This window comes from Petromyzon marinus, chromosome 56 (genome assembly GCF_048934315.1).
Source record: "Petromyzon marinus isolate PM22_M1 ecotype Great Lakes invasive population chromosome 56, UKy_Petmar_22M1.pri1.0, whole genome shotgun sequence".
NCBI classification, from domain to species: Eukaryota; Metazoa; Chordata; class Hyperoartia; order Petromyzontiformes; family Petromyzontidae; genus Petromyzon; species Petromyzon marinus.
Window position 1 is genome coordinate 8,231,846 of NC_133722.1, and position 15,425 is coordinate 8,247,270.

General features: G+C 53.3%; 1 protein-coding gene across 2 annotated transcripts in view; it reads left to right on the top strand.

The window, feature by feature from the left end:
* LOC116954701 (gap junction gamma-1 protein-like) overlaps window positions 1-14,763 on the top strand; it is a 46,498-nt gene extending 31,735 nt beyond the window's left edge. For both annotated transcript variants that reach the window (XM_032975402.2, XM_076052531.1), the window contains exons 2-4: window positions 4,534-4,618; window positions 10,566-10,682; window positions 12,484-14,763. In XM_032975402.2, coding sequence (XP_032831293.1) covers window positions 12,522-13,886 — 1,365 coding nt within the window. In that variant the 5' untranslated portion in view covers window positions 4,534-4,618; window positions 10,566-10,682; window positions 12,484-12,521 and the 3' untranslated portion in view covers window positions 13,887-14,763. The remainder of the gene's footprint in view (window positions 1-4,533; window positions 4,619-10,565; window positions 10,683-12,483) is intronic.
* Window positions 14,764-15,425: the final 662 nt, after the last annotated feature.

The following is a 15,425-nucleotide window of genomic DNA, read 5'->3' on the forward strand; positions in this document are numbered from 1 at the left end:
AGGGTAAAACCTCTTCTTATTTTTTCATACTTTGATACTGGCAAAAAGGTCCCATGTTGTGGCATAAATCTTCATCACGCGAACTCAGATCATCCTCGAAGCAGCAGCGGCTTTTGGCTGCTAGCCGTCGGACAAAGACGGTGGTCATCGCATCGCGTGGCGCTTTCAGATGCGCTTCTGCGGCCTTCTGGAAGGTTCTTCCTTCCGATATACGGAATCCGATGGAGCTACGCACTTTTAAATCGTCGTCTAAATTGACAAACTAATTTCTTTAGCACTGCTTTTTGCGTGTTTAGTTTTGATGTCATTTCCTCTAGTGGATAAAAGCCTCTTCACGCTGTGCAGGAGGTGGGGGCGGGGGGTGGTGACCATACTTCACCACGCTGGTCAGTACAGTTTGGTCAAGGTGGTGAAGCATGCACCGCTTCAAATATTATTCGCTACCGAGCATCTGTCTGCACATGGACAGCCGCTGGGGGAAAAAAAAAAGTTTTGGCTTTTCTGAGACTCATCAGCGGCGTGTTGCCCGTTAAACGCAAATCCCCACCGTGTGTGCCCCTGGAATACTTTTAGCAGGGCACGCGCACAAATTGTACGCAATTGTTACAAGCCGTCTTGGCAGTTTGCGCGGCTGGAAAAAATAAATATTACAAATGTATAACGGATATGACATCTGTTTCATGGTTACATTAACCTTTTAGTCTGGCCACCCAGATGAACTTACATTTTTTTTTTAAACCAATTGTTCCACGAGTTTTTCACCAACCTGCGCTGACCGGCATGGTGAAGTATGATCAACAACGCGTCCCCCCGCCCCCTGGCTCCCTCGCGAACCCCCCATAACCAAGATACCGTGGCCTATGCCATCATCCAGCAGTTGAATTACTCAAGGGCTGTAAATCATAATCATTTTTTGTTTAACATTTATTGCAACGGCCACACGGTTAGGCGTGCCCACGAGTGTATGTTTCGAGCTGGCTGAGTATGAATCATCGGTTCCGAAGAGCCAGTCAGTCGATGGGCGGTTGTTAATTTTGCGAACGGAAATTACGGATGAAAATATATTCGTACAAAAGGGATTGTTGGGTTGTGTATTCGATGGCTGTCAGTGAACGGAAATCATCAAAGCGTGACCACGACCCCGTTTGCCGCGCACCAATTCCACGACCATCACCGCTACCACAGCAACAATTGCCAACACCATCACCACAATACCATCACCACCACCACTAGACTGAGTGCCCATGAATGCCACGACAATTACCACCACTGCCACTAGACTATGACTGCGAACGAATATCACGGCCATGTCCATCACCACCACCACAACTACAATCACCACTACCATCACCACTACCATCACCACCACTGCCACTACACTATGACTGCCCACGAATATCACGACCATCACCATCACCGCCACCACAGCTACAATCACCACTACCATCACCATTACCACCACCACCACTAGACTATGACTGTCCACTAATAACCAATACCATAACCACCACCACCACCACTTCCATCTCCACCAACACCACAACGACAATCATCACCACCGCCGCCACTAGACTTTGACTAGACGGAATTAGCTCGGTCTGAACGTGGATGGAGACTGCGATAACGGAGTAACTTTATTACAGACTGCAGTGCACCAAGGCAGACCAAACGTAGGTGTGGCTGGCCACGTGCATCCGTGAGAAGATTTAGCGAGGTCACAGATCGGCCAACCTGATGCTGCTGTGGGGGGCTTTGAGTACCTCGTGCCCACCACCCCCCCACAACACCAACATTGACCAGCTAGCAGTGTATGTGACTGAAGGCGTTGACCGCACGAGTCAACTGGACTACAGGAATGACTTAAACTCGACTAAATATCGACAGGCTGTCGCGTTACTCGGATTACCTTGTCTGTGTTGATCGAGCGCGTTATCCCCGAGGCGCTGCACAGCGACTGTAAAGTTGTACGTAGAGCGATAGCGGTTCGGGATGAAGATTTGGGGTGGTTTGGTTTGAGCGGCATGAGAACAGGCGAGGTGATGGGGGGGGGGGTTAAGGAGGGCTCGTACCTGAAGGGCGTGGGTGGGGGGGGGGTGGCGAGCGACGGAAAGCTGTGGAGCCGGAGATGTGTTGGGAAGACAAAGTGGGTCGACCCAGGGGCTAGAATCAATACAGAATTGTATCACAATGATGATAACGGAGCGGGGAAAACAAACAATGGAACGCGTCCGAGAGAGAGAGAGAGAGCGCGCGGACGTCTGCCCGAGAAGAGACGGAGCTGTGAAATCAGAAAGCGCTGCCCGCCAAGCAGCTGCTGTGCTGAAGCATCACACGCCGACTGGTGCTCGATGCTCTCTCCACAGGCGCACGAGGGGACCGTGTCTCCGAACCGGGGAATGAGGACCTTTTTTTGCTAGCATCTGGTGTAGGCCAATCACTTTCAAAAGACAATGCATTTTAGTAGCAGAGCATGTTTGTTTACATGTTTACCACAAGTACGAGGTCACTGCAAACTTGATTCCTTGCAAAATATTTCTATTTGGTGTTTGAACGTCTTAACACCCGCTGTTTTTATTGGCAGAAAGGGTAAAACCTCTTCTTATTTTTTCATACTTTGATACTGGCAAAAAGGTCCCATGTTGTGGCATAAATCTTCATCACACGCACCGCGCATCGTCGCGAGACAGCCCTCGGCCAACTCCCGGATTTTGTTGATCAAAGACCAAGGTGCTGTTAGTGAGTGGCACCTATGAAGGCCGGCACTGTGGCGCGCGACGGGGTGGGTGGGTGGGTGGCCAGCCAGTACCACGCCCGGCCGCCTTTGTCTCCCTTGTCACTGGTGTTGGTGGCCATGAGCGGGAATGGAACTGAGGTCGCCGGACGAAGTTCCCCCGTATAGCCGAAACAGACTCTTGGGGCAAGTGCTGTTAGCGAGCACCTATGAAGGCCGGAATGGCACACGAGGGGGTTGGTGGCCAGCACCACGCCCGGCCGCCTTTGTCTTCCCAGTGGTGATGTTGACCGCACCGCATCAGGTACTCAATTGAGGCTGAGTCGACCTAGTGGAGGAGGCCCAGGATAATGGTCACCGGTGTTGGCCGTGAGCGGGAATCAAACTCGGGACGCCGGGTTCGTTGCGCAGCGCACTAACCGCTTTTACACTACCGCTCCCTACTACACTACAAAGACAAAGATCCCCCGTATAGCCTTAATAGACTGTAGGGGCAAGTGCTGTTAGCGAGCAGCACCTATGAAGGCCGGAACGGTATACGAGGGGGTGGGTGGCCAGCACCACGCCCGACCGCCTTTGTCTCCCCAGTGGCGATGTTTACACACTGCACCAGGTACTCATTTGAGGCTAAGTCGACCTAGGGGAGGCCCGGGACCGGTTCAGATAATCATCACCGGTGTTGGCCGTGAGCGGGAATCGAACCCGTGTCGCCAGGTTCATAGGGGCCGTCCATAAATGACGTCACGCGATTTTTGACGATTTTTACCCCCCCCCCCTTCGCCACACGGCGTCACAAAAAGTCAGACCCCCCCTCAAATATGACGTCAGAACGCTCTGCCCCCACCCCCCCCCCCCCCAAAATATATATATATATATAAAACATGCTTCAAATCGCTTTAAACTATTGCTATTGTAATGCGCATTTAATGTGGCGCTGCACTCTAATGTTGTAGGAGAAAACATTTATTAAAAATTCTAGATTTGAAGCTTTCGTGACTGCAAGGATCCATACTCTTTGGTTCTATTCGGTAAAGTCACGTAAAAGTTTAAAACAACAACAAAAAATTCACGACGTTTCGGCCACAACACAAGTGGCCTTCTCCGATACCAAGGTTCTTTGCAAACCCACGGGTTTTTATCAGAGATTTGTTCACGAGGCAATTCAGATCTACAAACACAGACACAATTTCAATCGAGAAGATGGTTTCAAATTAAGCAATCATTGGAAAGATGCTCTAAATCAAACCAAACATTAAACTAATTTTCAATGGTACAGTATATATTTTTTCAAGTAATGGTATCCCAAGCATTCGCAGCTGCTCAAATTCCCTTTTCACACCACCAATATGTAAACTCCCCCTCCCCCCCTCGCCGGTCTGCACATGCTCCCCCCTGTACATCGGTCATCATGCTAAGTCCGCCAATTGAATGCTAATTTTTATGCTAATTCCTTTGTCAAGGCACCTTAATTCCTCTCACACAGCTTAAAGGTCGCGGTCTGAGCGTGGCTGTGTTCACTCCAGCGCTGTCCTCAAGACAGTCTGGTCCCTTCACCTGATGAAGGCCACTTGTGTTGTGGCCGAAACGTCGTGAATTTTTTATTTTTATTTTTTGTTGTTTTATACTTTTACGTGACTTTTACCGAATAGAACCAAAGAGTATTCATTAAAAAGTCTATTTAATTAAGTAGAACGTGTTGTCTATATTTATTCAAAGTTGTGCATTTTGATGTGACGTCACATTTCTCACCCCCCCCCTCCCTCGTCACACATCGTCACAAATGTCTGACCCCCCCCCCCCAGGTGCGTGACGTCATTTATGGACGGCCCCTAAGTCCTCATCAGCTCGGAGGGTCGGAGGTCGGCACTTCACTTCTATTTGCGACGGGTGGGTTTATTTGACGCATCATTTCACGACCACGGGATGGGAAATGCCAAAAAGCCCTGCGGCCGTGCAGGAATGAACGCGTGACAATTCGCCGAGCGAAACGTAATCGCGCGAAGTGACCGAGCGTGAGAATTTACCGCTCAAACAAAAAAAACAAAAAACTAAACTTACCCGGCCGAGGATCATTCAAGTGTCCAACTGCCCATTCAATTGTCGGCGGGTTCACATTCCTCTCTCCGCGAGCATTTTGTCCTCGCGGCAATTGCTCATCCGTTCAAAAAAAATGGTCCCGGTAAGTGAAATTAAATTCCACCAGGAATTAATTGACAGGTATTTAATATTTCAAGAGAAATTAATGGTATTTATTGATCCCCCCCCTCCGCGCGCGCACTCCACCGCCCCCACCCCCGCTCCACCCCCCCCCCCCCTTAATTATCAATTTGCAGAATATAACTACGGTACTTTACTAATTGTATTGATAAGGAGAGGGCACGGGGCTTGATGCCATTTTATTTTTAGGAACAGACAATTACACGCTGTTAGGATTTACCCTTGGGAGTACAATAGCATGTGTATCTGAGTCTGCGAGCGTGTGTCTGTCTGCGTGTGTACGTGCATATATCTGTGTTATAGGGAGCGAAAGTGTAACGGTTAGCGCTGCGCTACGAATCTGGCGACCCGCGTTCGATTCCCGCTCACAGCCAACACCGGTGACGATTATCTGAACCGGTCCTGGGCCTCCACTAGGTCGATTCAAACTGGTGGGGTGTGTAAACATCGCCACCGGGGAGACAAAGGTGGTCGGGCGTGGTGCTGGCCACCCACCCCCTCATGTGCCGTGCCAGCCTTCATAGGTGCTACTTGCTAACAGCACTTTCCCCAACAGTATGTTAAGGCTACACGGATGATCTTTGTTTAAGTGTGTGTGGGTGTGGACTCACTCGAGTGTATATGTGCACACATGTCCCATATGTGGATGTGTTTATGCAAAAATAATGACGCAGTGTTGTTCCCGAGGCGGAGTCTGTGTGTGTGTGTCTGCGTGTGATTTAGGTTGTAGTTATTTGGGTGTGCGTGTGTGCACGGTTGTGCCCACGTTGAACGGTGGCGCAGCAGTTAGCGTGCTGCGCCCAAGAAACGTAGCCAACCCGAGTTCGATTCCCGCTCGGAGACACCAACGGTATTCACGATTATCTAAACCGGTCCTGGGCCTCCCCTAGGTTGACTCGGCCACAAACGAGCACCCGGTGCAATGCGTAAACCTCATCGCCACTGGGGAGACAAAGTTGTCCAGGCGTGGTGCTGGCCACTCACTCCCTCGTGTGCCACTGTGCCAGGGCCATCGTAGGTTGCTCCTCGTTTAAGAACACTTGCCCCAGCAGCCTGTTAAAGGCCATACGTGGGAGGAGATCTTTGTCTTTGTGTGTACGCGAGGTGCTGCAGTCCCAGTGACCCCTGATTGGTTAACGGTAGATCACACAAGTGGTGCTTCTACGCAGTGCCCTCAACAATGGAATCTGAACCTTGCCCCGTGCCTCTTGCAAGGGTCACTGCGGTGAAGTATTGGTCAGTGCGCTTCGAGCCCGGCGACCCGAGCACGATCCCCGGCCACAGGCAATATCAGTGGAGAAAATATGAACCGGTCCGGGGCCTCCCCTAGGTCACCTCAGCCGAAATTGAAAACCTCAAGGCGCGGTGTGGCCACAGTCAGCGCAGAGGAGACGAAGGTTGGTTGGTTGGTTGGCCAGGCGTGGTTCTGGTCACGCCAAGCCGCCCGTTTCGTGTGTCACCGTGGTCATTAATAGGAGCTCGCTAATGGAAAATGCCACCATTGGATGATGTTAGTGAACTCGGCGTGAGAGAGTTTCGTGACATCTTTTCGGGGAAGTGTTCTTTCCCCCCACCCCCCCACCCCCGTCATATGAAACCTGAAAATAAAGTGCAAAGAGCGTGTAAAATATAAACAGATGGTGTATATATATAACCCCAAGCCTTCTGCCCATGCTGGACACTGCCCAGGGTGGACAATCTTCTTGGTGGACACTGCCCAGGGTGGACAATCCCCTTGGTGGACACTGCCCAGGGTGGACAATCCCCTTGGTGGACACTGCCCAGGGTGGACAATCCCCATGGTGGACACTGCCCAGGGTGGACACTACCCAGGGTGGACACTGCCCAGGGTGGACAATCCCCATGTTGGACACTGCCCAGGGTGGACAATCCCCATGCTGGACACTGCCCAGGGTGGACAATCCCCTTGGTGGACACTGCCCAGGGTAGACAATCCCCTTGGTGGACACTGCCCAGGGTGGACAATCCTCTTGGTGGACACTGCCCAGGGTGGACAATCCCCATGGTGGACACTACCCATGGTGGACAATCCCCTTGGTGGACACTGCCCAGAGTGGACAATCCCCATGGTGGACACTACCCAGGGTGGACAATCCCCTTGGTGGACACTGCCCAGGGTGGACAATCCCCATGCTGGACACTGCCCATGGTGGACAATCCCCTTGGTGGACACTGCCCAGGGTGGACAATCCCCATGGTGGACACTGCCCAGGGTGGACAATCCCCTTGGTGGACACTGCCCAGGGTGGACAATCCCCATGCTGGACACTGCCCATGGTGGACAATCCCCTTGGTGGACACTGCCCAGGGTGGACAATCCCCATGCTGGACACTGCCCATGGTGGACAATCCCCTTGGTGGACACTGCCCAGGGTGGACAATCCCCATGGTGGACACTACCCATGGTGGACAATCCCCTTGGTGGACACTGCCCAGGGTGGACAATCCCCATGTTGGACACTGCCCAGGGTGGACAATCCCTATGGTGGACACTGCCCAGGGTGGACAATCCCCATGGTGGACACTGCCCAGGGTGGACAATCCCCATGGTGGACACTGCCCATGGTGGACAATCCCCTTGGTGGACACTGCCCAGGGTGGACAATCCCCATGGTGGACACTGCCCAGCGAGCACCACCCTTGAATGCCCAGGGACTCCGCACCGCAGACACTAATATTATTTTGCATTCATTATCGCATCTTGCCGCGCGCTATTCCTGGAATGGCACCGACGCCCGTGTCTCTGTGAACTGATTGGCTTTTTCCCAAAGTTAAAAACAAAAAGAGCAACTCTGTGCCACGAAAAACGTATCGCGGCGCACAAAAATAGAGAATCATCAGAATAAGAATGTTTGGTTTAACACGTAGCGGCACGCCGTCGCGACCAATATTATCCGCAATAGAGGTTTTCTTGGGTTAGAGACTGCGTAAATGTGAATGCGTCTTTAAACCAGCCACAGCCAATTAGTAAGGTTTGTCACGCAGTCAAACACATGCCAATTCGTTATAAGTACAGCGCACTGGTGTGTGTGAGAGAGTAAACCCACAACATTTACAATTGTGGGTTTACTCTCTACAATTGTAAATGTTGTGGATTGTAAATGTTGTGGCTTTTACTCCCCAACACACCGGTGTGCTGAACCAGTAACAACGAATTGGCATATTCTTAGTTCTTTCGGTAAAGTCACGTTGAAGGGAAACAACAAAATAATAAAATATATATAAAACAATAAAAATTCTGAAGACGACCGTTTGTGTTATGGTCGAAACGTCGTGAGAATTTTTATTGTTTTATATATATATTTTATTATTTTGTTGTTTCCCTTCAACGTGACTTTACCGAAAGAACTAAGAATATGAATTACTGCAGTCACGAAAGCTTTAAATCAAAATTTAACGAATTGGCATGTTTCGTTTCCGTGACAAACCCCTTACTAATTGGCTGTGTCGGATGGCGGCGGGTTTGGGCCCGTCCATAAATGACGTCACGCACCTGGGGGGGTGGGTGGGGGTCAGACATTCGTGACGATGTGTGACGAGTGGAGGGGGGGGGGCGGGATTTGAGAAATGTGACGTCACATCAAAATGCGCAACTTTAAATAAATATAGACAACACGTTCTACTTAATCAAATAGACAATTTTTTAATAAATGTTTTCTCCTACAACATCAGAGTGCAGCGGCACATTGAATGCGCACTACAATGATAATAGTTTAAAGCGATTTGAAGCATGTTTTATTATTATTTGGGGGGGGGGGGCAGAGCTTTGTGACGTCATATTTGAGGGGGGGTCTGACTTTTTGTGACGCCGTGTGAAAGGGGGAGGGGGTCAAAAATCGTCCAAAATCGCGTGACGTCATTTATGGACGGCCCCTTTATATTTACGCAATCTAACCTCACAAAACCTCTCGTGGACACATTCAGTATTTTTGTTTCTCTTAAGTAACCGGATAATTGCAGCCGGCTAGTAAAACGCACGTTTTCACGTAAACTATTTGACACTTCTAGATTTGAACCTTTCGTGACTGCAAGGATCCATACTCTTTGGTTCTCTTCGGTAAAGTCACGTAGGTAAAAATAAAATAACAAAAAATAACGACGTTTCGGCCACAACACAAGTGGTCTTCATCAGGTAAAGGGACTGGACTGTCCAGAGGACAGCGTTGGAGTGAAGACAGTCAAGCCCAGGTCGCGTCCTTTAAGCTGTGTGTGTAAAGGACGCGACCTGGGCTTGTTGTTTTCACTCCAACGCTGTCCTCATGACAGCACGGTCCCTTCACCTGATGAAGGCCACTTGTGTTGTGGCCGAAACGTCGTGATTTTTTTGTTTTTATTTTTACCTACGTGACTTTACCGAATAGAACCAAAGAGTATTTGACACTTGAATACTTTAGCATCGACAAGTAACGCGACGGGGCGCCACTATTGCCGTGAAGTTGGACATCTAAGAGGATTGTTTGGCCTACTCCTCCACGAGAGCCAGGCATCTGGGAAGAGGTGGTATAGCAGGGTGGTGACATCCCGCTGCAGGAACTAGTTGGTGTAAGTCTGAAAAAAAAAAGACCCCCCCGACCGATGTTGCACCTCCGATTGGCTACGTACGGTGCGAAAGAAGTCCAACACACCTGCATATAGCCTGACCAGACTGTTGGGGCTGTTAGTAAGCACCTGTGAAGGCTGACACGGCACACAAGGGGGTCAGTGGCCAGCACCACGCCCGGCCGCCTTTGTCTCCCCAGTGGCGATGTTTACACACTGCACCAGGTACTCATTTGAGGCTGATTCGACCCCGGGGCAGGCCCAGAACCGGTTCAGAAAATCGTCACTGGTGTTGGTGGTGGCCGTGAGCAGGAATCCACAGTATTATTATTATCATCTTTTTAAAATATATTTTTCTGCATTTCAAATTTACTGATAGGCACACGGCAAATAACAATAATAGCAAAAGTTAAAAACCGAAGCGAGTTGAGCGGCAAGACGCGGCTCAACTCGACGGGCTACCTCGCTGGAGGCGTGCTCGCGAAACGTCGAGCCCCTTGCGTTGCAGTTACATTCGTAGCTTAGGGCCCCGTCGTCAAACCACTGCCGGATGAAGGCTTTAAAAGCCACGAGGGTTGTTGCTTTGACCGTACTTCACCACGACGTTCGGCCAGCGAGAGTTGGTAAAAAAAAACATATATAATAATAATCACTTTAAAAAAACAGGACCGATTCAGATATCATTCGCCGCCGATGCTAACAACGGAGCGGAATTGAACTCGGGTACGATCCTATATGTTTCAGACTACAAGCAACAACCAAAAAACAATATTTTCATTTTCTTTGGTTCTTTCAGCAAAGTCACGTAGAATGAGAATAAAATATTGTAGCTCTGTCGTCCCGACAGGTTGGCCTTCTTCACCTGAAGAAGGCCACTTGTGTTGTGGCCGAAACGTCGTGAGAAATGTATTGTTTTATTTTATTATTTTATTCTCATTCTACGTGACTTTACCGAAAGAACCAAAGAAGATGAATCCTTGCAGTCACGAAAGCTTTAAATCGAAATATTTGCATTTGTTGTTGTTGTTGTTCGTATGATCACGCTTGTTTATCACAGGGAAGCCTCACCGAGTCTCACGACTCTTGCGCAAGAGAGCCCTGCGAAGTTTTCGCAGTAGGACGGCGATGTTGCTGCTGCTGCTGCTGCGTGCGATGCCAGTCGAGTAACTTACAGGTAAACTTATCAGCATTCGGATGTTTGGCCCAATATCATTTACATTGTGTGTGTGTGTCACGGTGTGTGTCTGTGTGTATCATGGTGTGTGTCACTGTGTGTGTGTCACGGTGTGTGTGTGTGTATCATGGTGTGTGTCACTGTGTGTGTGTATCACGGTGTGTGTGTGTGTCACGGTGTGTGTCTGTATCATGGTGTGTGTCACTGTGTGTGTGTGTCACGGTGTGTGTGTGTATCATGGTGTGTGTCACTGTGTGTGTGTGTCACGGTGTGTGTGTGTATCATGGTGTGTGTCACTGTGTGTGTATCACGGTGTGTGTGTGTTTTAGCTGTGTAGAGGGCGGTAGTGTAGCGGTTAGCGCGCTGCGCTATGAACCTTGTGACCCTTGTTCGATTCCCGCTCACGACCAACACCAGGTGACGATTATTTGAACCGGTCCTGGGCCTCCCCTAGGTCGACTCAGCCTGAAATGAGTAGCTGATGCGGTGTGTAAACATCGCCACTGGGGAGACAAAGGCGGTCGGGCGTGGTGCTGGCCACCCACCCCCTCGTGTACCGTTTCGGCCTTCATAGGTGCTCGCTAACAGCACTTGCCCCAACAGTCTGTTAAGGCTATACGGGGGGTCTTTGTGTTTGTTTTAGCTGTAGCTAGGTGGACTCAGCCTGAAATGAGTACCTGGTGCGCTGTGTAAACATCGCCACTGGGGGAGACAAAGGCGGACGGGCGTGGTGCTTGCCAACCACCCCCCTCGTTGTGCCGTGCCGGCCTTCATAGGTGCCGCTCGCCAACAGCACTTATCGCTGCAATCTGTTAAGGCGGTACGGGGGATCTTTGCCTTTGTGTGTGCCTGGAGTGGGGAGCGGTAGTGTAGCGGTTAGCTCACTGCGCTCCAAACCCCGCGTCCCGAGTTCGATTCCCGATCACGGGCAAACACCAGTGACGATTATCTGAACCGGTCCTGGGCCTCCCATCGGTCGACTCAGCCTCAAGTGAGCACCTGGTGCAGTGTGCAATATATAAACTGTCTATATTCTATGGTTCTTTCGGTAAAGTCACATAGATAGAATAAAACATAATAACAATACAATAATAATAAAAAAAATATCACGACGTTTCGATCGCAACACAAAGCGAACGCTTGCGACTTTACCGGAAGGACCATAGAGTATGAATTCCTGCAGTCGCGAAAGCTCCAAGTCATTAACTCTATATATTTATTTTTTGTCACAAATGTCACGAAAAGGCAAAACGAATGTGCACGGGGTATTAAACATCTGCTTGGACACAACAAATGAGTGTGGGTGTGAAATATTGCAAATCCACGTTCAATAACGCCTGGCGGAGTGGCGTGGTTGCAGATTGCCCGTTTCGCGATCGTTAAGGGGGGGGGGGGGGCCATGAAAGTTCAAATCTCAGTTGGTGGCCGATATTGCCCCCCATTCCTCTGGGTACGACGACGATGATGATGATATTTATTAATTAACAATACGACCAAGAGAGCACTCAACGTGTCGGGCAACGGGGGCGTCTGTCGTTGCCGGCGTTCCCCGTGCGCGCATTTGAAATGTTTCTCCTGCACAATATCCCTGCGGCAGCCTGACACCCCCCCCACCACACCACACCCGACCACCACTACCCCCCAACCGCCCCCCCAAAAAGGGCTTTCGCCCTCCCCTGAACGGCGCAACCACGGGCTGCAAGCCATCGCTCCACCCATCCACGATCCCCGCCGACGCACCACCCTCGCGTCACGTGACCCTCAATCCCATCGTCGCCGCTGTTCTGTCCGTCCGTGCAAGGTGCGTGACGGGCGCCGGACGTGGGGGCTGGCGTCACCATGAGCTGGGCATTCCTGACGCGTCTGCTGGAGGAGGTGCACCACCACTCCACCTTCGTGGGGAAGCTGTGGCTCACGGCCCTGGTGGTGCTGCGCGTCGTGCTGGCGGCCGTCGGCGGCGAGACCATCTACTACGACGAGCAGAGCAAGTTCGTGTGCAACACGGGCCAGCCGGGCTGCGAGAACGTCTGCTACGACGCCTTCGCGCCGCTCTCGCACGCCCGCTTCTGGGTGCTCCAGATCATCTTCGTGTCCTCGCCCTCGCTCCTCTACCTGGCCTTCGCCGCCCACAAGGTGGCGAAACAGCCGGGCCACGGGCGGTGCCGTCGCGGCAGGGGCCACGGGCAGGGCCGCGGCGCCCGCAGGGGCCTCATGATCCACCGAGGGCAGAGCCACTTCCTGGAGGAGGGCGAGAGCAACTTGGAGGAGGAGCCCATGATATTCGACGACGCCGTGGGCCTGCAGAGGCACCGGCCCGACAGGGGGCACCGTCACGACGGGCGGCGGAGGATCAGGGAGGACGGCCTCATGGCCATATACGTCTTCCAGCTCGTCTCCCGGACCGCGCTGGAGGGCGCCTTCCTCGCGGGCCAGTACTTCCTGTACGGCTTCGAGGTGGCGGCGCGGTTCGCGTGCGGCCGCCCGCCGTGCCCGCACGTGGTCGACTGCTTCGTGTCGCGCCCCACCGAGAAGACCATCTTTTTGCTCGTCATGTACGGCGTCAGCTGCCTGTGCCTGGCGCTCAACGTGTGCGAGATGCTCCACCTGGTCGCGGGCGCTGCCCGCGACGCGCTGGCCAGCAAGGACCGGGGCGTGCAGACCGTGCCGCAGGACCGGCCGCGCGGCTCCCCCGAGCCGGCGTGCGGCTGCGAGTTCGGCGAGGGGACGCCTTCGGCGCCGTCGCTGCTCGAGTACGAGCTGCGGGCGATTTCCAAGGCCTCGCAGACGTCCGAGGCCATCGCCGCGGCGGACGGCGCGGCCAAGCGACCCAATGGCATCATCGAGCCGAGGCAGGGTGGCAGCGCCAACGTGCCGGGCGTCTCCCCGCCGCGGAAAAACCTTGCGGAGGGCGGCGGCGGCATCGGCGGCGGCGGCGGCGTGGGGGGCCGTCCGGGCCTGCCGGTGGCCGGGGCCGAGCCGGCGGCCGCGCCGGGCGTGGACGAGATGAGGAATTCGGACAGCGGCGCCGGTTCGAGCGGCACGGCGGACGAGAACGTGGCCGGGGGGGGGTCCAGCGCGATGGAGCAGAACGTGGCCAACGCCCGGCACGAGCGGACCGCGACGACGCACCAGGCCCCCTCCGAGTCGGACAAGGGCAGCACTGGCGGAAAGCAGAACGGCGCCCGGCTTGCCGTGTGGATATGACGTCACTTTCGTCCCGCTGCCGCTACCGTTGTCGATCGCAGGGCGCGGACGCGCCGACGGAGGGGTGGCCCCCTGTGCGGCGCCAATTTGGCGAGCGCTCGCCGGCCGAGGGCCCGGCTCCTCGGCCGGCGAGCGCGGGCTGCGGGCGTGTCGGGTGGGACAGAGCGGCGCCGACCGCGACAGGCGGCGCCATGAGGCGGCTTTAGACGCGACGGCTTCGCGAAACGCGAAAGAGCCACGCGGTGCAGCTGAACGATGAAGGGACACCCGCCGCGTCGAGTGGCGGGGAGGTGCTGGGGCAGCATGCACCGCTAACGTTCGCCATCGGCAGGGGGAAGGATAGCACGCAGCGGGCTCGCGATTCGCGCGTCAATCCGGCGGCGCAGAGTTCGTCAACTTTCCGCTAAAAATTCCCCCTCGCTGGTTGTCGCAAAGCCCCACTTGTAAAGTGTGCTTGCACCCACCCAGACGATCCCGTCACGATCGTTTGTTGCCCTTCCCTCGCGCCACCGATTGGCACGGTTGGCCACGTACGGTGCGAAAGAAGCCCCTACGGACGTACGGACACACGACAAAGGCGGCCAACCGAAATCTCCGCGGCCCTTGCGCTGAACGCGAGGATGGTTTCTCCGAATCGCCGGCCCGCTGTGCGTTTGACCACAACGGCCATTTTTGCGCGACAAGCCTACCCTGCCACGCAGATAAAAGAAAAAAAAGAGATGTCTATAGACAACGCATTTAAACGTCCAATAAGCCTGAATGCAATAAAGCCATGTGTACATATGTGTATCGTTCAAGCGGAGTTGTTGTATATTTCGCTGCATGTGAGCCGGTGCCTGACCCACCAGGGTCACCTTTGAGTAAAATTCAGATATCAGCTGACGCGTCCTTTGCTAATTAACTATTCATGAAGCCACAAAAGATTGAAAATATATATATAATTCCCCCCCCCCCCGGCTTCCACCCCACCCCCCACCTTTAAGGCAATACGCATACTCGCATACACCGTACAAAAAGCCTGAACGGGCTGTTTGGGGCAAGTGCCGTTAGCGAGCAGCATCACCTACAAATGACGGACACAGAGCACGGTCGCTCGCTTCGGGGCTGCCTTTGCTTCACGGTAACCACACCGGCGTGTTGTGCACGGCACCAGGTGCGCAACACGCAACACGCAGCACGCAACACGCAGCACGCAACACGCAACACGCAGCACGCAACACGCAGCACGCAACACGCAACACGCCGCACGCAACACGCAGCACGCAACACGCAGCACGCAACACGCAGCACGCAGCACGCAACACGCAGCACGCAACACGCAGCACGCAGCACGCAACACGCAACACGCAGCACGCAACACGCAGCACGCAACACGCAACACGCAGCACGCAACACGCAACGCGCAACGCGCAACACGCCACGCGCAACACGCAGCACGCAACACGCAACGCGCAACACGCCACACGCAACACTCAACACGCAACACGCAGCACGCAACACGCAACACGTGCATCTGCAACTACGGGGTCCCTGTAGAAC